This window comes from Athene noctua, chromosome 1 (assembly GCF_965140245.1).
Source record: "Athene noctua chromosome 1, bAthNoc1.hap1.1, whole genome shotgun sequence".
Lineage (NCBI taxonomy): Eukaryota > Metazoa > Chordata > Aves > Strigiformes > Strigidae > Athene > Athene noctua.
In genome coordinates this window covers 15,145,303-15,167,325 of record NC_134037.1, presented here as the reverse complement: position 1 = coordinate 15,167,325, position 22,023 = coordinate 15,145,303, and the positions used below count along the sequence as shown (strand labels likewise).

The following is a 22,023-nucleotide window of genomic DNA, read 5'->3' as shown; positions in this document are numbered from 1 at the left end:
ACATATTTGTGCTTTGATTTGAAGGAGAAAAAAATAGGCTGGGCTTTCAGAAAAGTGATGAAATCATAAACAGTCGACCTGAGTGTACCCTAAAAATCCATAAACAGAACAAAAATAATTCCACCTTCGATTTTGCCCTGGGTGTATTAGCTGCAGGGCCACATCTAAGCCTGCATCCTTGTGCCCGAAGTGTTACCTGAAATAAATACTCTTGAAACCAGAAATTAGTTTAGAGAAGAGATACTGCTTTACTCTGCACACGGTGCTAGGTGGAAAGCATCCACAAATCAAGCACACAACACAAAGAAACTTTGAAGTAGTTTACACTCCAAACTATGTGATCACAAATTTTCTGTAATTATTGGTTAGTTGCTTATTGCTGCTATCCCTCATTGGTTAGTAACATACAGTGGGGTTTTAATTTTCTGCACAAGCTCAAAGGGTAAGGGTCTGTATTCAGGCAGGGGTCTTAAGCTGATTTACACAAAGCAGTTTAACAAGCTTCCACATTCCAGGATGCTTCTCTTCTTCAAGGATGGTAGTTCCTGATTAGAAGTTGCTTACTAATTATTGTTGACGGTTTGAAGAACAGACTGACCTATCTGGTGCATCCGATTTGTCCTTGTATTTGATGAGAAACACTTGAACGGACAATAATCTGTACTTTGTGGCCTTGGGTGTCGTGTGAAGTATTTGTGGGGGTCTGCAATGTGTGATGAGGAACGGTTTTGCGGCCTACGACTCCCGATAAACAAGACATTCTTTCCCACGGGACGCAAGCATATAATGTTTAAGCAACTCTTGAACAAGGCCTCTCGTGCAAGTAGCAAGCACAAACAGATTAAGCCACTGTGCACAGGGCCTGTTCAGGGTAACAGAAGGGTGCATGAACGGCCGGGGCCGGGCCCGGAACGCGCGGGGCGGCGCCTCCTGCCTCCCGCCGGCGCCGTAAAGCCGCGGACGCGGTGGGCGCTTGCGCGGTGCTGCCGGCATCGCCGTTCGGCGGCGTTCGTGCTGCGAAGATGGCGGCGTTCTCGGGTACGCGGTGCTGGGGCAGGGAGGGCTGGCGGCGGGGCCGCCGGCAGCAGAGCGCCCGCACGGCCTCTCGCCCCGGGACCTGCCGGTCTCCCTGCGGCGGACAGGCCGTGGCAGCGCCGCACGCAGCGCCCCGGGCCCGCCCTCGGTGCGGGCCCCAGTGGTACGGGACTTGCCACGTAGCAGGCTTGAGGGTCGAGAGGCCTGTGTGGATGGGGGTGTCCTTCTGGGGGCCCCGGGCTTTTGCGGGCCTTCAGAAGGGGGTGTCCCGGTGGATCTGCTGGTTTCGGCGCATGTGGGGTGCGCACGCGTACGGCAGGTGCGGCTGTTTAGGAGTCGGGCTTGTTCCGCAGGCTGCCTGGTTTCTGTAACAGGAGGCTCATCATAACTGCTCTGTGTTGCAGTGGATAATAAGTGGGTTTTAGGAGTAGCTCTACGCTGTTACATGGTTTGAAATATTTGTGTAAACTGTAATCAAAAATCTTACTGCTGATGGAGAAAGCATCGCTATTTGCATTCCCCCCTCCATGCAGGCATACATAGGTGACCAGTGTTAGGGTACTGTAACGTTTTAATATATATGAAGTTTTTAATTTGTTTCTTTTAACTGAATTCTTTATATCTAGTCATGAGGGAAAATGTTAAAGCTTTTTCTATAGATCTAGAGATGAGTTTACATTAGAATTAATTTGGTTGTAGTTCAGGAAGTATATAGTTACAAATAAAACATGTTTCTTACAGCATATGTATTATAGCAAATGGAAGAATACCTCTTGGCTGCATACATTCATATATGTCAGCCCAGCTCTCTGTGTGTACATGTGTGTGGTACCAGTGAAACCCAGCATGTGACAATGTAAAGGCTAGCACTTAAAAGCTCCCTTTAGGAAGGTCCATATTTATACTTAAAGAAATTGATTTAGAGTAACCCTGTACACCTGAAAAGATAAACAGCACTTAAATTGTTATTTTGATGGTATAATACCATTGTTTGGGTTGGTTAAGATCTGCTTTTCTCTTGCCCTTATTGAATAGCTGCAGGTTTGGGGTTTTTTTCCTAAATAGAGATAATTTGTTTATCAACATACAAATGTTATTATGTGCTTTCATATTTAATCAATATCTGAGGTACAGCCATCAGACCTTGATATGAGTTTGCTAGAAGGGGTATATAAGGAAAAAACCTTTCAAAGCTGGCTGTGATTAGTAAGTGTATGAAAATCAAAACATTGTCTAGTTAATATACATTTTGTGTCTAAGGCAAGATTTGTTGAACAGGAACTTAGGGGTCTCAAATTTGAGTCCTTATATGATGTAGGATTTATTCTTTTTTTGAAAGCTGTTTGGATCTCAACTGTAGAGAGTCCAGATATTTGTGATTAACAGTCTTCCTGTTGTTTGCATAGGCAGTTTCCTTAAATGTGCTAAGATACGCACGTTGCCCTTGAAATGGTACTCAGTTCCTGGTGTATTTGCTTTGCTGCTATGTCTGCACCTGCCCCTATGCCTAGCGTATGCCTGACTTTCCCTGCTGTAGGTGGGGACAACTGTCAGCGCTGTATGTGGGGGATGGAGAATGTTTCTGATCTATCCCTTGAGTTCTATAGAGAAGACTGCATGCACTGTTGCCAAAAATAGTGTTTGTTTTATTCTTATATGTAGGTGGAAGTGTTCACACATTGAAATCTTTGAGGCTATGTTGAGGTAAATAACACTGCTTGTTCCTCTTTTTTTTTTTTTTTTTTTTTTTTTGTCTTACAGAAATGGGTGTTATGCCAGAGATAGCTCAAGCAGTGGAGGAGATGGACTGGCTGTAAGTAGAAATGTTTTTGGGCCTGGTAAAATCAACATGCTTCTTAAAATACCTTTGTCACATTAAAACAAAGCAGATAAGTGTTTTCCTTTAACTGTCATTGCATTTCATGCACTCTTTTAGTGTGAATGACTGGAGAACACATTGTGACTGGAGTGGTAACATTTAAACTTGGGCAAGCAAAGCATGACTGCTTATACTTCAGTGTCATTTGTTCGTTAGAAGCGCTGTGCTTCTGCCTCTGTGATTCTGGCTTGTTAATTATGGATTGAGGCATTATTGGATGAAATACTGTCACATAACTGATGATAGTTTACTAAATGTTTTCCAGACTATGATATGAATTTGTGTTCTTCAGAGTTGATGCCTCTGTGTTAGTCTTCTCCAAAAGTTATTCTTCCTGGTTTTAGTTACTTGTTTGCCTAAAATTATTAGACTTCAGAGCTAGTTTTGAATTGTCATTTAGAATGTTATCAGTATGGACAATCTTAGTGTATGTAGGCTTTTTTCTCATCTGTAGTGTATTAGTTAGCTGTGATTGAAAATGCTGGTTACCTTTAATTATCTTTACTTTCCAGTTTTGAATAGGAATCTTGTAAATGAAGGCTGTGTAAGTTGCTTTTTTTAAGAAAGGAAAACAGGGAATATGTGATTAATCTGTTTCTTTTATAGTTTAGGATAGTGATGTAAGATGTAGCCCTCTTGGCGGGGTGCAGCTGAATCCAGTGCATCCACTAGTCACTTCCTCTTAATATACACCTCCTGTCCAAGTTCTCATTGTAAATGGAATCTTTTTCACTTCCTTAGCTGCTAGCAAGAAAGAATAATCTTGACCTACTATTTTCCATCTTGCAGATGACCATGGTTTTTATGAGTTCCTATAGAAACAAAAATTCTTTTTTTCTACTGATAATATCTTATTTGTGTTAATATGTTCTTTCCTGTAGTCTTCCTACAGATATCCAAGCAGAATCCATCCCGTTGATCCTGGGAGGTGGTGATGTACTTATGGTATGTATGCAGGGTAGCCCTATTCCTAGAAAGCCCATTTCTTTTAATTGTTGTTTGTGCTGTCAATTCCCTTCTTTTCAGGAGGAACCATAGTTAGATTAGGTCTACTGTCCTTCAATAGACAGTATATTCTTTGGCTAAAACCATCTTTGAGTTCCTGTTTCCAACTGTTTTTGGAGATGGGGTTCATTCTTATTACACTTTTTTTTTGACTGTTTGACAGGCACTACCATATGAACGAGAGCTATGTAATTTCATCTACTCTCCCTTTTGTCCTAAATACCTGACATAGATCTGCACAGAACATAATTGATACTGCCTAAACAAATGCTTCAGTATCAATAACTTTGAAGATACCAGATTAGTATACCTTGTTCATCATGTCTTCTGCAGATCTTGCAACCAAAGTAATGCTTCTTGTGATCTTCTGTAGCACCTCCAGAAATCTTACATACATAGATATTTTTTCTGGTAGATTCTGGGAGCTTTTGAGTTTTATTTTTTTGAAGCCTACTGTAAAGGTTTTCCATATTTGTATTCACATCTGATTTGTGTGAAACAATAGCATTACTCTCTTAAGATTTTCTGTATTATGTAGAAGTAAAAGTAAACTGAGTTTATTGAAATAGAACTATAGAATAGTCCTTACAGTGTAAGTTGCAACTGTGCTTAACTCTTAAATTTTTCTTCCCATAGGCTGCTGAAACAGGGAGTGGAAAAACTGGTGTAAGTAATCAAATTTAAATTGGTGAAAAATAAAAGTCTTTAAGTGGTGAGAGGTGGGGTGTGTGTTTGTATGTGTATATACAGAGGGAACAGATACGTGTTTGTATATGTACTTAAAACAGTATTATTAATAATTTTTATAACATGTAGCTGTGTTTTAAAGCGCTTCTGGTCCTGGCTATTACACCTAGGGGGTGAAAACTAGGTTGACTGTGTATTTGTAAATACCTGTATAAATTGTGGAATGAAAAAAGCTTTCCATCTCAGGCATTTAGCATTCCAGTCATCCAGATTGTTTATGAAACGCTGAAGGACCAGATGGAAGGCAAGAAAGGGAAAGCCACGATTAAAACTGGTGGGGCAGGTAAGTTGATTTTTTTTTTTGTCACACTCCTCAAGTTTGGAATGCTTAATTCATATCGGTTCCATCATGTCCCAAAGTAAAGTTAACCTAACTTGTCATTAGATAAGTATTTTTTCCTTAAATTAGGGTAATGTAAATAGACTGTCATCACCCCATATTTTATAAAACAGTGAAAATAAACTTACTGGTGGAGTCATGGAAAGAACCAGGGTGTATTGACTGTGGTCTCTCAGTAATGCTCATTGTCTTCAGCTTAAGGCTGGCTGATCCACGCCACACACTTCAGGGTTCTTCTGAAAGCCATACTAGCTGGCTTAGTGCCTAGCAAGATGTGACAAGGTGGTAGTGTCCAACTTTAAAAAGGGGTTAAAAAGAATTCTTCCAGTTGCAGGGATAGATGAAACATCAGCAGTGACACCCCACAGTTGGTTTGGGCCTCTTAAGTGAGCTTGAACAGAAAGCTCTTCTAGGTTCAAATTTATCTTTGTGTGGCTGGGGTATCTCTGTAGTGTGTCTAAATTCTCCTGTGCTGAATGAAGTTGTTGCATTCCTTTTGGCACCTAGCTAGATTTGGAAGCTGAATAACAGCATCTTGAGTTGCTGCAGATTTGAACTAGTAAAAATTGAACTGAACAGGAAATGCACAGAGCCGGAACCCACAGATATAAAATGGATTGTTACCATGAAAATATCCTCGCGGTATTTAAGTGTCTATTATACATTCATTTAAATAAGCTTGCAACCTGAAAGGTAGTAACCATATCCAGTCTGTAGTATTTATAGACTGAGATTTATGTAAATGACAGTAGCTGCACAAACAGCATTCTGAAGATGTTACAGAAATTCTCATCTTTCAGCTTCATTGTAGCTACTGCTACAGCTGTGACAATACAATCAACTTTATTTCAAGGAGGATTTTTTTGAATGTAATGTAAATACACTCAGTAGTTCTAATTGAAATGCATCTAGTTTTACCAAAAAAAATCTTTGTTCTTTGTGGAACCTCCAGACTTTATTGCAACATGTTATTTGGCTTACGAAAAATGAAGTCAGAAATTTTACGTGTGTGTATTTTAGCTCTTCAGCAATTACATTTTTAACTAATACCATGAAAAATAATATAAACTTGGAACAGAAATAGCAATTATATTTCAAATTTATTACTTTTAATGTAGTTTTGGCTATTTTCTGTCAATTTGATTGTGATTATGTGGAACTCTGTCTTACTTTATAAGTGTCTTCATTGTTTTCAGTTGTAAGTAGCTTAATCTGTGCTCCCTTTAGTGGAATAATCTAAAATTTGATAGAATTCCATGGCATTGTGCATCTGTGCCCCTCCTTCAAGTTCTAGGTCTTTGTTTTGACCTTGTATGAATTGCATTGGAACAAAGCTGTCCCCCTAGAAAATTATGCCAAACACTGTAGAGCCAGTGTGAACTTCTAATTTGAGTTTTCCAGGCTTACCTTGTTGGTTTAATGCTTTTTCTGTTGCTGTCTTTCAAACAGTACTCAATAAATGGCAAATGAACCCGTATGATAGAGGATCAGCTTTTGGTGAGTTGTCAGAATATTTGCTTAAATGTTTGCTGATGAAAAAAAAAAAAAAAACCTGGAAGAAAGCATGCATGAATATTTCTTTCAAAAGCACTTAGAGAAGCAATTTCTTTAACTAAAACTGTCTTGTCATTTTCAGCAATTGGATCAGACGGTTTGTGTTGTCAGAGCAGAGAGGTAAAAGAATGGCATGGATGCAGAGCAACTAGAGGCGTGACTAAAGGTAGGTATAAAACTAGGTATTTTGGACACTCTTCTAGAAGTTTCAGCTGAAATGCCCACTTGCCACCCATTGTTAATGTGGGTGGTTGCATTAAAACTTACACCTCTGAGCATATGTGCCATTACTCACTTTACTGCTAGCTGAAGGCTGAAATGATGAATACCTCCATTTTGCATTCCTTGTGTTGTAAGTTACTTTCTCCCTGGTAGGGGATTGAGTCAGAGGAGACAAAATGGTAACTAATGTTCATTACAACGTATTTTATAATGGTGTTATTAATAGGACCTAGCTACTCATACAGTACTTCCAGTTCTTTCCTTGCACGCTTCACACACCCACACATTCATGCACACATTTCGTGATTATGTGGTTGGAGCAACAATTGAGAGGCCAACCTCAACTCTTTTCTTGGAAGCAGAGTCATACAGATACTCCACTGGTTCTAGGTGGGTCTTCAGAAAGACCCTCAAATAGTCTCTTATCATGAGGTTTACAGATAATACTGTAGTCTGTCTGTATGTAGCAGCCAGTTGGATGTGGTTCAAGTTAAACAGTTAAACCAGTTGTTGATGCTAGCACATAGGGATGGTCTTGTACTCATTCAGTAGATCCCTGGTCTTCTGAGTTTATTATCAGTTCTTGTGGATTCAGTAGAACCACTGGTCTCTCTGGCTTATCACTCCTTTGCAGCCTTTCACACACTACCTCTGAGCATGTACTTGCTCTCTTTAGCCTGCTGTTCTCTGATGATCTTTCTTTTGTTACATACATAGGTACCTACAGAGCCTTTGCACACTAACACAGTAGGGGATTTTATGACACTTTGAAGCAGAGGTGGACATGTTAGACTTGCATGGTCTTGGAAGTAGTCAAATTGAACTGTGATGAAATTGAAGTTTAAGTGGTGTTTTAGATCTTTTCTTTCTGTTTAAAGGGAAATACTACTACGAAGTTTCCTGTCATGACCAAGGCTTGTGCAGAGTTGGTTGGTCAACTATGCAGGCTTCATTAGATTTGGGTGAGTTTCCTACCAAAAGAAGAATCCCATAGACAGTTTTCATATTCACATCAAGGGGCTGGAGTCCTGTTCTAATTTCGCAGAGAATGGGCTCCTTGGGAAGGATAGCAGTATCGGGGAGTTGAAAACTTTTTTGTACAAATGTTGTTCTTCCTGTAACCAGAAATCTGCTTAGGTGACGACAATGTTTCTTGTCTCTTGTGGCTTTTTCACATTTATTTCAGTTTTTTATAAATATGACTGGAGACTAGTAAAAACAGTAAATGTACTGATACAAAAATACTAATTCAGCGTATATCAAAGCTAGAAGTCTTTAGTTAGCACTGTGTATTATTTTTTTTTTACATGCTAGTGTTAGAGGTTTCAGTCACCAGTAGAAAGAGGGGAAAAAAGGTAACCTGTCAGCCAAAAGATAGAAAGCTATACTTTGTCTTGTCTTCAGGCACTGATAAATTTGGCTTTGGCTTTGGCGGCACTGGTAAGAAATCTCACAACAAGCAATTTGACAGCTATGGTGAGGTAAGCTTGAATTGCTTATTGTTAAACATTATTAAAAGTTTTGCGTGTTGGTTCTATGCTGTAACAATTGACTGTCTTCTGTAATAGTGCTAACTTTTAGGCGGAGGTCACTGGACAAAAGTACCCTGAAACATTGAGGCATTTTTGGATTAAAGCATATTAACAGATTTAACACAAGCGGTTACCAGCTTGAGACTTATGATTGTAGCTAGACTGCAAATATATTGACTTATTTAATAGAAGATAAACCTTTTCTGTGTGTTACAGGTTAGAGGTTAACTGATCTCTTGAATTTATTTCTTGTCTTATTTCAGTCTTTAGTTTGAACAACACCAACCTGTCTGTATGCCTTGGTGAATGTCTTAAGTTAGAGCATTGTATCCTGTTTGCTAGTAGTTAAAATAGAAGTAATCACACAACTCTCTAATATGTCAAAACACATACTTAAATGCTAATAAGATGTACTTAGTCATGCTCTATTTCTGGCTATGGATTTGGGCTTGCCGTTAGAACTGCTATCTTCATGTATATACAACATGCCTCTAGTACCTCCTGCAAGAGTTAGTCTTTTTATATAATAAAAATACAGGCTTCTGTTACAGTGTTTGGTGCTCTAAACTCAGATTTACATTTGTTAATAAATGCATGATTAGTTTACTTTTCCATAATGCAGGATACTTCCAGGTAAATGACATCATAGTCATGGTGTTTGGCTTTAAAGTAAATTTAAAGCAGCAATAAATGTTTAAATATCTAAAATAAAATGGGCAGCTTACGGAAGACTTGTAATCAAATGAAAATATGCATACTATTTATATATTGTATTATTGGAATAACTTGAACTTGCTTCTCAAGTTGGCATTTAGTAGGGAGAAGTGGGAAAACTGTAGAAGTTGACAGAATGTAAGCACTAAGTTTTCTTAATACACCGGACACTAAAATCTCTTCGCTTCACAAACATCTTTTTATTACAGGAATTCACTATGCATGATACAATTGGGTGTTATCTAGACATAGATAAAGGACAAATAAAATTTTCCAAAAATGGTAAGTTTTATTCACTTTGGAATTTTATTGGGCTGCCTGTATTGGGGGAGGGACAGGGAGAGGAACGCACAGCCATGCGGAGTCTGACTGAACTACCTGCTTTCAGGGAAGGACCTTGGCCTTGCATTTGAAATCCCGCCACACATAAGGAACCAAGCGCTCTTTGCAGCTTGTGTACTGAAGGTAATTTAGGAATATTGCAGACATGTAAGGTCATGAAAATTGTTCTAGTTTTAGTAACTAACTACTTATACATAAAACTTGCATAGCCACAACTACTGTTACTGTAGTTGTGCTTGTATACCTCCATTTCCTTTGGTCTACTAGTGTTTTGCTACTGGAGTGGTCACCACAGTGTTAGCTTTGACAAGTACCATTCAAGTTAAATATCAAATGTTTAAATTTAAGTATTTAAACTTGAATATAAGGGTAGAATAGCATGGATGACAAATTCCTAATACCAGTGCCATCTTGCCTGTATTAAGCTTCTTTATACTATGATTCAACAGATACAATCAAGTAACTGTAAAGTGCCAAAATTTCTGTTTTGTTTATTCTCAGCTGTAACATTACAGTAGTGTAGTAGTATGTCTTTGTGGAGGTAGTCTCTTTGGGACAATCTCTTACCAAGTAAAGGTTTTAGCAAAGAGATTTGGTGGTCAGAGAAATGTACAAGCCCCCAAAAAAATGTGGTTTCAGGGTTTTTTTAACTGTGGTTTGTCATTGCAAATGAATGAAACATAAAAGTTAAAAAAAGCTTTCTATGTATCTGTAAATGTGGGAATATTTTAATGTAGAATAGAAGAGTTTTAAGAGCTAGAACAGAACAGAAAATGTCTGGCAGGTTTTAGGTGACTTGGGGAAGGAAAAGGTAGGAGAAAACACCACATTATCCCCTCCTTATCTAGCTGGTTCCTCATGAGGAACTTAATGAAAGAATTCTCATTTTATGTGGTCTTTGAATCTGTCTATGACACAACTTTGTTGAAATCTAGAATGCTGAATTGAAATTCAGTTTCGGTGAAGAAGATTTCAAGTTTCCACCGAAAGATGGCTATATTGGTCTTTGCAAGGCTCCTGATGGTAGTGTTGTAAAATCACAACACTCAGGTAGGTTAGATTTTTTAACTTCTCTCAGTTCTATATTCAGTTTGTGTTACAGAGCATCTCTTCATCACTTTAATTACTGCTGTATTCGAGGTCTTACTATGATCTTACTGGTAGCAATATTGATGCTTTTTTTTAAGTATTCCAGATCTTCTTCATCTTAAGCCACGAATAGTCTAGTATTTTGAATTTAGAAATGCATCAGATAAAGAGAAGTTCAGCTAAATTACTCAGTGTCATCTTAAAAATGTGGGTTCTGCAACAAAGTTAATGATGTTGCATGGTCAGTATACCCAGTAGCACAGCAAGGTTCACTTGTAATCTCGGAATATTAATTGGAAGCTAATCATAATTGAGTGAGAAACAACACCATCCTTTAATGAAGCACTTAGAATCATGTGGGTTTAGATTAGCAGTAGAAAATCCAAGTTTTTCCAGTAAAAAATTCCAAGATAGGAATATAGTTTTTATTAATGGCATACTTTTTTTGTCACTTAGGAAATGCACAAGTGGTTCAAACACAGAACCTTCCAAATGCTCCAAAAGCATTGATTGTAGAACCATCAAGAGAGCTGGCCGAACAAACTTTGAACAATGTGAAGCAGTTTAAAAAATATGTCGATAATCCCAAATTAAGGTAATAGTGTACCTGTTAGTTGTATTTATGGTTTTGTCCATGGACATGACTTCATGGGTGGGATGGAGGGGAGTGTTTTGGGGCGAAGTGGACCTTAATCTGCAGTGCTACTGATAATGGTCTCGGTAATATCTGCTACTAACCAACCTGCTGACTTTTCAGCTACAATTAGACCAGTTAGGGGGATTTTGATGTGTTCTATATATGGACAATATCTTTCTGGTTTGACAAATCTGTTTCCTTTTTTTCTTTAGGATATCAAAGGTGTATGATACTTAATGTATTTAATCAAGAAAAGCATATCTTCTGCTTACTGCCCTTCTTTTTTGAATATCTTCCTGTGCTGTCCACCTCCCCCAGCCCTCGTTTTGTTTGTTTTTAATCTCCAACAAGTAGTTACATACAAGATCTGCTCTGTTAGTGTGCTTGCAGGACAAATATTGCCATAACTGGCATGGGGATGCAATTCTGAAGAACGAATTGTCTACAAGTTGCTTTGGTCTGAAGCTGTTCCTCTTATGACTGCCCTTATGAAACATAAATTAAGTGTCTTCATATTCTAAACTTCAGTTTACAAGAGTGCTTTTACTAGAATTGCAGGGGAGTAGCAATGAGGAAAGGCAAGCTATGTTCTAAGATTCCTTTAGTTTACTGTTATTTGCATTTCTAGCTTTCAAGAACACAGGAAACTTATTAAACTAACATGTTTGAGGTTTTTAAGGAGCAGATTCTTTTTTAAGAATAAAATTGGTTATGATGCTACTGTACTTAATACAACAGCAATAAAGTAACCAAATATTTTAAAAATAAGTAACAAAAATTTCACTTCAATTAATATACAGTACACTATATATGAAGGGATGAATTTTAAAATTAATTTTTCTTCTATTAAAACTACTATTCAGAGCTGCTAATCATCAACTACTAATAAAAGAATCAGTCTTCTGCCAGATGTTTACTATATCTTCTGAATATAATAAATTAGCAAATGTCAAAATATGTTGATGTCATTTTAGGGAACTGCTGATTATTGGTGGGGTTGCTGCAAGAGATCAACTCTCTGTACTGGAACAAGGAGTAAGTTGTGGTTTTGTTCATATGATTTTATAGTTTAGATTCTGAATAATTCATTATGTTCGTAGAGAATAATAACAGTGATGTTTGTAACTCCTGTAAACCTGACAAACCAAATTGTGCAGTTGATGGTAAGCTCATGTTGCACTGGTCTGGCATTTCTTGCCCTACTTCCATAACAATTGTCAATACAGATGCTTATAGTAGTACTTCAAATTCTGTTGAAGCCTTAGTGCTTCTGAAAATTTTAAAAGGAAGATATCATTTTTGCCATTTGACCTTAACTAACAAGACAGAGACAGTTTTCCTGTTAACTTACACTTCACGTTTATGTGAATAAAACTGGTCTGCAGTTATCAGGGTCAACCTGTGCCATAAACAAGTCCTACATAGAAAGAACCAGTCTAGCTTCAGCAGTCATGCAGTAGGAATAGCATAGTCACTTTTTAATTTAAGACTCACTTTTGGAAAGGAGACCACATCACCATTGATAAGGTTTTTTTCAGTGATTCTAGTTGCCAAAACAGAAATTTTCTCCAAAGCAGACTTGAACTGAAAAATTGATAGACTTCCATGTGAATGCTAAATTCATGATGGTGAACCCTTCCACCTGGCAAAACCTAGAGTTATTTCTGTAGTTGATAGACTTGATATGTATATTTTCAGCGAGGAAAGCTAAATTTATTTTATCCCCATTTGAAAACAAATCTGTTTGTTGGCTTCAGATAACAAAGTTACACAGCTTGGGGGGTGGGGGAGGGGAGAAGGGAGCAGGACCACAACGCTTCCCAAAATCAAGAGAACGCTTCCTGCCTAACTGAGATTCTGCTAATGAAATAGTCATAGTATCAAAATGCAGGTTGAACAGAGATGTTGTGGGATCTCTCCTTGAAGATACTGAAACTTTTCCTGGACAACTACCTAAACCAACTTGGAAGTTGTCCTTGATTTGCATGTGATTCTAGGAGTGCAGACTAGATAACCTCAAGAGATCTCTCCAACCTAAGTTAGGGTTAGGATGATTATAACTAATAGAAAATAGGGTGTCATACTGGTAATTGTCTCAAATTTAGACAAAGCTGGTAATGCCTCTAGTGATGGGATCAATTCATACTCATATGTATTTTATAGGTGGATATTGTCGTCGGAACTCCTGGAAGACTGGATGACTTGGTCTCAACAGGAAAGCTTAATTTATCTCAAGTTAGATTCCTGGTTCTGGATGAAGCTGTACGTAGAGAACTAAGTGATACTTCAGTTCTGTTCTTAAATGCAATATGACATTTCCTAAAAGAGTCAGTGAAACATCATTGTTCTGTATTATTTGGTACTTCAGTGGAACAGCAACTAGCTACCTATAGGGTATTCCAGGTTAATCTTCTTGTTGTTTGTAGCCATAGTAACGTAGATATTCTTCCCCTTGTAGCCTCTCTGGCAAAGCTGGGGTTGTTTTTTTCTGATAGAGAAATAGAATTTAGGCTGTATTCACAAGGTAGTGAAGACTTCCTGTGACTGTACAGGGAACTTGAAAGGACAAAGACAAGATAAGCATATTTGATTACCCAGCAGGTTTTGAAGCCTGTGAATGCAGTAAGTCAGTATGCTGTGAAATGAGTGCCCCTCTCTGATCTGTTATAGTACAACTGAATATTCAAAGATGGAATGCCTTGGGGTATTAGCTAGTAAAAGCTGCTGAGACAGATGTTCAATTTCTTGTGAAGTACAGCAGCTGTACTTCTAAATACTTCAAGATTTTACTTTTTTTTTTTTTCCTCCTTAGTAATAATATCCCAGCCAGACATTGACCAGCTAATTAAGAGAGAACTTCTGAGACTGCAAGTGTATTGCTTATTTAGCTCAAGTGTACAGACTGGGACATTAGAAGTGCAGCTTTATTTCTTTTATTTCATTCCCATGTAGGATGGCCTTCTCCTCCAAGGTTATTCAGATTTCATAAACAGGATCCACAGTCAGATTCCTCAGATAACTTCAGATGGAAAGAGACTTCAGGTATAAAATTTGTTTGTAGTTTGGGGGTGGATGGGGTTTGGTTTGTTTGGGGTGTTTTTCTGTGGCACATGCTGCTTTCAATTGTTGACTTCTAGATGGCATGGAGCGTGGTTCTTGGAAGTGGAATTTGTTGTACTTCTTGTCCAAAACTAACACTTGTTCATTGGGTTCAGGAATTGTCTGTGAGCATGTATTTTCAGGATCCTAGATCTTGAAGCCCAGTGTTTAGTAGTATTTGAGTTACTTAGATATAAACATATCTGAAAACTTGAGTGTCTACATACATTATGATTTCTGATGCTCTAATAATCTTGATTCATTAACTCTCAGTAATTCTGCTTTCTTTCTCTTAAATGATTGAGTTTTTGTAAGAGGATAATAAAGCAACTTACTTTGTGTCTTGACTTTCATCAGCTGGGTAGTTCTTTTGAGGAAAGACAGTCAGGGACTCTCTGTTGTGCTATATTATGCTACTCAACTACATATCATTCTTCCAGTTCTACTCTGACCTTTTTTGCTGGGAGAACCTAGTCTTCAGTGGTATCCATATGGCTTTTTTCCTTCTCAGGTGATTGTGTGCTCTGCAACACTACATTCTTTTGATGTGAAAAAACTATCTGAAAAGATCATGCATTTTCCCACCTGGGTTGATTTGAAAGGAGAAGATTCTGTCCCTGAAACTGTACACCATGTAGTTGTGCCTGTAAATCCAAAAGCTGACAAACTCTGGGAAAGGCTTGGCAAGAATCATATCAGAGTAAGTGGTCTATAAGTGAAAACTAAGATTGTTTACCTGTACTTACAGAATTGGGGCCTAATGTTGTAGGATATTTGCCAGCTATTGAAACAGCTTAGTATATCCAAAATGGTTTGTTCCATGGTAGTCAGCATTGTGATATTGGTGATGTTGTAACAGTGTTGTAACACTGTTCCTGAAGAGGACTGTCTTACAAATATGATTGAGGAAGATCTCAATACAGTAATATTCTGATATGTACTAGAGAACAGTGGCACTACACTGCTTTTTCACTCACTTCACAGCTAATGGTCTGTGGCCTAACTGTAGTTAGTACTTGTCTTTTCTGACTGATCAGGAGGAGGTAAATCTTCCAACATAGATCATTCTGTAAAGTAGTTTTGTCTCTGACTTATGTGAGACAAGCAATTTTTAGAGGAATGGGTGTCATCTCAGACTGCTTCTGAGGTTCTAGTTTAAATTCTACATTAACCTGACACCGGTTCATGTGAGAAAGTGGTGGCTGTTGGCATCTTTAGTTTTCAAGTTTTGAATAACTTGGGACTGTACTTAGTTCTCAGTAACCTATGCAGTTACAGTCGATAGGCTTTCTTAGCCCCTTATTATCTCTAGAACCTCCCTTTGTTAGATCTGTTAGAGCCTTTTCATAAACTCTTAGCATGAATGTATTTCTCTTGGTTTTATCTCTGATTCAGCCTGGCACAGGGAAAAAGATTTAGCTATGTTTATTTTATAGTACATTGTTTTCAGGTTTGGTGGCTTAGGTGTTTTTTTTTTATTTCAGCATTTTGTTCACAAATTATTTCTATCCAGTGTCTACATAAATATTTTTATTGTCCTTTTTTCTGAACAAGTTCTGTGTCTTTACACTCAAGACTCTTCTTCATCTAAAGGTAGATTTGTCTGGTGGGAGAATAGAATGCTAAGATTACTTTGAAACTTTATTTAATTTCTTGCTAATTACAAGTTAATAGAGATAAGTATTTCCTCTGTAGTAGGGACTAATGACTGAGTTTATTTGTTTGTGTTTTTCTAGACTGATGAAGTACATGCAAAAGACAACACACGACCTGGTGCTAACACTCCAGGTAATCGACAACACTAGTTAAGTAATAGCTTGTGAAATAATCCTTCGTCAATATTAGGAAGTAAAGTTATAGAAGATATCAGCCTTGAGTCATGTTCTTAGAAAATTCTGGTTTTGTAGTACTGAAGAGAAACATGTTTCTGTGATTGGGGGGAGGAGGGGAGGAAAATGTATATTTTGCAAGTATATAAAGAATCATTGTTGTTTGGTGTGTGTATAAGTAACCTGAAACTCCTGAGTAGTTTTTTTCTTTCTGTAGTATGTTACCTTGGAGCTGGAGAACATGGAAGAGGGAATTAAAAACTGAAGGTCTAGAGGAAGCTTACATGCCCTGCTACTAGAAGTTTAACTGTTTACTGAAAGGCTAGAGAAAGCTTTGGATGTATGCTGTTCAAAGGCTCTTAATATTTTTAAACTATTTGAGTGAAATAACTTCTTTACTTTTACTTAGAAATGTGGTCTGAAGCTATTAAAATTCTAAAAGGAGAATACACTGTTCGGGCAATCAAAGAACACAAGATGGACCAAGCCATTATCTTCTGCAGGACTAAAATAGATTGTGATAATATGGAGCAGTACTTCATCCAACAAGGTGGAGGTAATATTTTTCATGAAAATCTTATTCCGCTCACTTCCTGTTTATTTCAAAGCCAAAATTGTATGATAGAGGTTGCCGTTATTTGGACACCACACAAATTGAGCTTAAGTTTTTTTTTTAACATACCCGCTAGACATAAAAGTCAGGGTTTGGTAGCAGGGAGCTACAGGGGTGCTCTTTGCAGCAGCCATGAACTGCCCTGTACCTTTTCAAACAGCTCTGAAATGCGTGGAAGCAACCCATCATGCACCAGAGTTTGAACCAATGAAAAGAGTATGTGATGCCTCTGCTGAAACATACATAAGAAAAAGTGATAGTTATTAGGGGCAGGAGACATGGGGGAAAAAATGTGTGTGTGTGTGTACAAAAGTACACACATAAGGAGACATGGAAGGAGAAATGTGAGAGAACACAGGGCAACACTGAAAGGTGACATGTGAGGAGAGAGATGATGACGCATGTTTGGAAAAACAGGGAAGTTTAGACTAGGAAGGAGTGAGGAAACATGCCTGCACAGACCTTCTCTGGGGAGGGGAAGGGAAAGGTCTTTGTTAAATTGTTTGTCTTGTTTTTCCCCAATGCTTGTATCAGTAAATAGAAGCTTATATTAATCAGTAAAAAATTCAGTGAAATTCCACTGAGTCAAGACTTTTGCCCACAAAATGTACTTTTATGCCAGTTCTGTATGGTGGTGTGTCCTAAGTTGCAGGTGATGTTATTAATGCGTAGCAACTCTTTTCAGGCCCTGATAGGAAGGGACATCAGTTCTCGTGTGTGTGTTTGCATGGTGACCGAAAACCTCAAGAAAGAAAGCAAAACCTGGAAAGATTTAAGGTGATGTAGCATATTCTTGAAGGCTCTTCTCTCACTTCCCGATACCTGAAAACATATATTAACATGTTGCTAGTTCTCCATTTAAATTAAATTGCGTTCAAGTGCTCTGACCCACTTCCTAAAATTCTGTAAGGCACAATTTCTGTAGGTGGAAATCTATACTGTCATTCAGTATGACCTTTGTTAGTTTTCATTGAGAGGATGGGGCGGTCTTACTTTTACATAAAACCTACATGTAAGCTCTAAGAGATTATATTGGCTTTTTTTTAAAGCCTTTGGTCCTTAAATATTAAACCAAAAAACTTTAATATTAGTTTGGTTTTGATTAAGCCATTAATCGATTTATACTTGGCTTATGCTGTTGGGGGAAGAAATAAGGATATAAATTGATGGAGCTATTCACGTTCAAAAAGCACTGATGCACGGTGGAAGGGCTTTATTTTAAATGTTCTTAAATGTAGAGACACTTCAAGTGATATGAAGTACTACTGTTACATTGTGGGATTTTATTTGGTTTATTTAGCACAACACTTCTTTACAACTATGTTTTCATAGAGAGGAGATGTCCGTTTCTTGATCTGTACAGATGTTGCTGCTAGAGGAATTGATATTCATGGTGTTCCCTATGGTAAGATCTAACCTCTAAACTAAAATATTGAATTGCATATAACTTCAATATATTTGCAGTCCTGAAAACTAGCTAAAGCAGGTATATAACTTAGAGCTTCATTTTAAAAAGAGTAGTCATTGAAGCCTTAAACTAGGCAACTTTTTATTTGATTGTTCACTGTACCTTCTCAAATACCTGATTATATTCCACATTGCTGCGGATTCTTTGTTTTTCCATTCATGTCAAAAAGTAATGATGGAGAAAGTTTTATAATGGAAGCCTCAAGTGTAGGTATTCTAGGTAATGACAACTATAACTGCTGTAACAGAACAGAAAGTATGTATATGAGGTAGGGAAAGGAATTGTAACAATGAAGATCGTATGTATTTTAGGTATGTTTTTTAAAGATTTTTGTGTTCTCTGTGGATTGTGTGTATCTTACAGTTATCAATGTTACCCTTCCTGATGAAAAACAGAACTATGTTCATCGAATTGGGAGAGTAGGCAGAGCTGAGAGGTATGTATGTGTTCAGAGTAGTTGCCATGTTTTCTTGATATTTTTTTGTTTGTTTCAGAAATTGGCAGTAGATACTGAAATATATTTTTCTCTGTCCTTTCTCCCCAAATATTTCAGGATGGGTTTAGCAATCTCCCTTGTGGCAAAAGAGAAAGAAAAGGTAATTATGCTCCAAAGCAAAATTGAACAGATGTTATTTACTGAAGTTTTATCCACAGCTGATGCCTGACTTCAGTATCCTGCATTGGAAAACTGCTTGTTTGTTCTTGTTTAATTGAAAGGGAATTTAGATACCTGAACTCTTTTTCATGCTATAATTAATCAAAACGAGTGTACTAAACTTTCACAAATTTTGGAAGTTGTTTTTCTTGATTTCTAGGTTTGGTATCACGTATGCAGTAGTCGTGGAAAAGGGTGTTATAATACTAGACTGAAGGAAGAAGGTGGTTGTACCATATGGTACAATGAGATGCAGGTAAGCATTTTGCTTAACTAGAATGTTCCAATTCCTCTGAAAGACTATGGGATATAACTTTTCTTTTAGCTGTGTAGATGAAGTACAAAGCTAGTTTTGGGATGTAACTTTGATGCCATTTGAAGAAGATATTAGAAAACTGCAAGCTATACCTTCTATAAGTTATTTAATTTTGAAAGCTTATTTTAATATTCCTAGCCAGTTCTGTTTGGAGTCTTATTTTCAGCTTCTTTATAACCTTCCTAATCAAATGTTGTTAAGAGTTACAGGCTATCAGTTTTCCAACAAACCATCTAAACAAAAAAGTGTAACTAAGTAGTTTAAACTGTTGTTCCTCTAACCTGGAAATAGTGTGTCACTTAAGTGCATTGTCACTGGGATTTGTATACCAAATATGAATGCTTGTTAAAATCACAGTACTTCCCTTCTTTCTACGTTAAAGAAGGATGAACGTTATATCATCTGTGGTAAAATAAGCTTGGACTGTGAGCTCTATTATAAAGTAGCCCCACTCACATAAGTAGGATGGTATGTAAATGCTTCTAGGTAGAGTAAAAATACACTGAGATTGGAAATGAACTTGTATAATCCATCTGAGTAAAGAAGGTGTTAGTCTTTGGTATCTGCAACCACGTTTCTGTGTAGAGTTCCTGTTGAAACTACTCAAATGTGACTGTTCAGAATACTGGTCTAACTGAAGTCTTGGACCATAAGAGTACTTTAAGACTTGTTTTTTTTTTTTTTCTAGTTGCTGGGGGAGATTGAAGAACACTTAAACTGCACTATTTCCCAAGTTGAACCAGACATAAAAGTACCAGTAGATGATTTTGATGGCAAAGTTACATATGGGCAGAAAAGAGCTCTGGGTGGTAAGCAATGAACTACTCTTGAGTTACCTTGTGTGCAGTGCTCAGTTTCTTGGTTGTCTGCTGTATAACTACAGAATGATTAAAAAAAATCTGCTAGTTATTTGTCTTCTGCATTGGCTACATGCAGGCTTATGGGTTGCAAGTGACCAAGGTGTGTGTAAGCCTGTATTTTTTGATGGTGCTTTTTTTTTAACAGGTTAACAAAGTTACTTTAATTTTCTGAATGACTGTGGCTGAGCATTACTAGCTATGCTGACAAATGGCTTTGAACACACCATTTAGATGGGGTCTCTTTTGGCAGGTGGACTGTATAAAGGCCATGTGGATATTCTGGCACCTACAGTACAGGAGTTGGCTGCCCTTGAAAAGGAGGCTCAGACATCTTTCTTGCATCTTGGCTATCTTCCTAACCAGCTGTTCAGAACATTCTGATTGTGCCATACTTGAGACAAGCTTGAGTTAAATGCTCTACCCTTCAAATACAGAAATCCTAAACTGTCTCTGAGTAGCAGTAGTTAGAAAATGATTAAAATTAAATACACTTCCTGCATAATGAACAGTATGTTCAGCATTGTTAACTCTGTGTTAGCTGTTGTCTTCATTAAATAAAGCAAGTCAAAGATGAAATGATTTCTTCTGCTTTTTTTTGCCTTGCCTTGAGGATTACCTTGCAGAATCCTTCTTTGCATAGCTTTTTTGATTTATTGAGAGTAGCAAATCCGGAAGAAGAAGAGTTTTAATTTTTTTTTCTTTGCAGAATATACGTTAAAATTACTTAGCTGTGTACTGTAATTTTTAATGCTGGGCTTTTTAGAGAAGCATCCATATTCAGACAGATGATTATATTCAAGATACTGAAGAAGAGAAAAAAATTCACACCAACTTCCTGAAGTATGTATTTGAAGTTCTTGTTATCCTAAAACCATAGATCTAGGCTGATAACTGTGTTTTGATTCTGTAATACTGGCCTTCTCAAAGGTAACATGTCGATTTCTAAAACTGATCTTGTACAAAGCATTCTATGGTAGTCTGAGTTCATAGAAAAATAACACACTAGTATCAAAACCATTCATAAATCTTCAGGAAATGCTTTTTCATCCAGCAGTATAGGTTGAAGTAGTTAATAACCTTTGCTGCTGCTTTCAGGCAGGCTGAATTTGTTCAGATGAAGTTACTGTAGTCTGATTTGGATTTTTTTTAGCTTCCTCTTTAGTGGTATATAGAAATTTTGTTGACTTTGTAAATTGTCACCTAAAATATCAAAGGTCATTGGGAATGCCTGACAATCCAGAATGAAAGTAACCTTTTGCTTTCCTCATGAAGACTTCTGGTCACAAAATGTTTAGTCTCCTTGCAGAAAACTCAGGTTGAGCAGACAAATTTTTTTGTGTAATGTTACCTGGAGAGAGCAGACTGGGAGTCCTAGCTATTGTAATAAAATACACTGATTTCTCGTTAAATTAAAATGTAAATATTTACTGTGACTGTGTGGTGTTATGTGATCCTAAGCTGATCCTTGTAGAATCCTTCCTTTAATACCTTCTATATACTTCAAAACTGGAGGATGGGAAGGGGAGGACACATGTGATGCTTATGATTAGAACTTGAGAAGTAAAGTTTTACCATTTGTTGTATTTGCCATCTCTTGCCAGACAAGAGTAATGAAATCTATTAACCATGAGTCAATCAAAATTAATTTATTGCAGTGCCTAAAGTAGTTTTAGGTATAGGAGAAGAAAGATCATGCATGTTTGCAAGTTGAAGTGGAAACTAAAAGTTACTGCTGTCTTAAAATACTGAAAAGATGAGCTTTACAGAAAACATCACATTACTTCAGAAAGCAAGTAAAGTTATTTAAAAAAAAATTTTTAAAAAAGCTAAATTGAATTATACTAAATTAAGTTCAGACAGTTATCTCTGGCATGAAGTCCCTGGATGTTCACCGTCTTTATTTTTATTTTAGAATGCACATGCCAAAACTGAGTAAGTGATAAACCGTGTAACTAGATAGGCATGATTCTGATTAAAAGCTTTAACTACCTTTCTTGAACCAAACACTGACTTGCATTCACATAGTCAAGATACAAAGGTATTTTCATGCTAACTTAAAGTCAACAGATGTATAAGAACAATTCCTT

The 22,023-nt window shown here is 37.3% G+C and overlaps 1 protein-coding gene across 1 annotated transcript; it reads left to right on the top strand.

Moving 5' to 3' along the window:
- Window positions 1-961: 961 nt before the first annotated feature.
- On the top strand, window positions 962-21,309 carry DDX1 (DEAD-box helicase 1). Its single transcript, XM_074895619.1, has 26 exons — window positions 962-1,038; window positions 2,797-2,848; window positions 3,796-3,859; window positions 4,556-4,585; window positions 4,853-4,949; window positions 6,456-6,503; window positions 6,643-6,726; window positions 7,661-7,744; window positions 8,187-8,263; window positions 9,238-9,310; window positions 9,417-9,493; window positions 10,306-10,420; window positions 10,916-11,054; window positions 12,071-12,131; window positions 13,260-13,358; window positions 14,049-14,138; window positions 14,707-14,895; window positions 15,932-15,983; window positions 16,434-16,580; window positions 17,323-17,414; window positions 17,970-18,042; window positions 18,469-18,541; window positions 18,659-18,701; window positions 18,921-19,016; window positions 19,765-19,885; window positions 20,187-21,309. The coding sequence occupies exons 1-26, from the start codon at window positions 1,023-1,025 to the stop codon at window positions 20,315-20,317; spliced, it is 2,223 nt and encodes a 740-aa protein (XP_074751720.1). The 5' UTR covers window positions 962-1,022; the 3' UTR covers window positions 20,318-21,309.
- The last annotated feature ends 714 nt before the right edge of the window (window positions 21,310-22,023 follow it).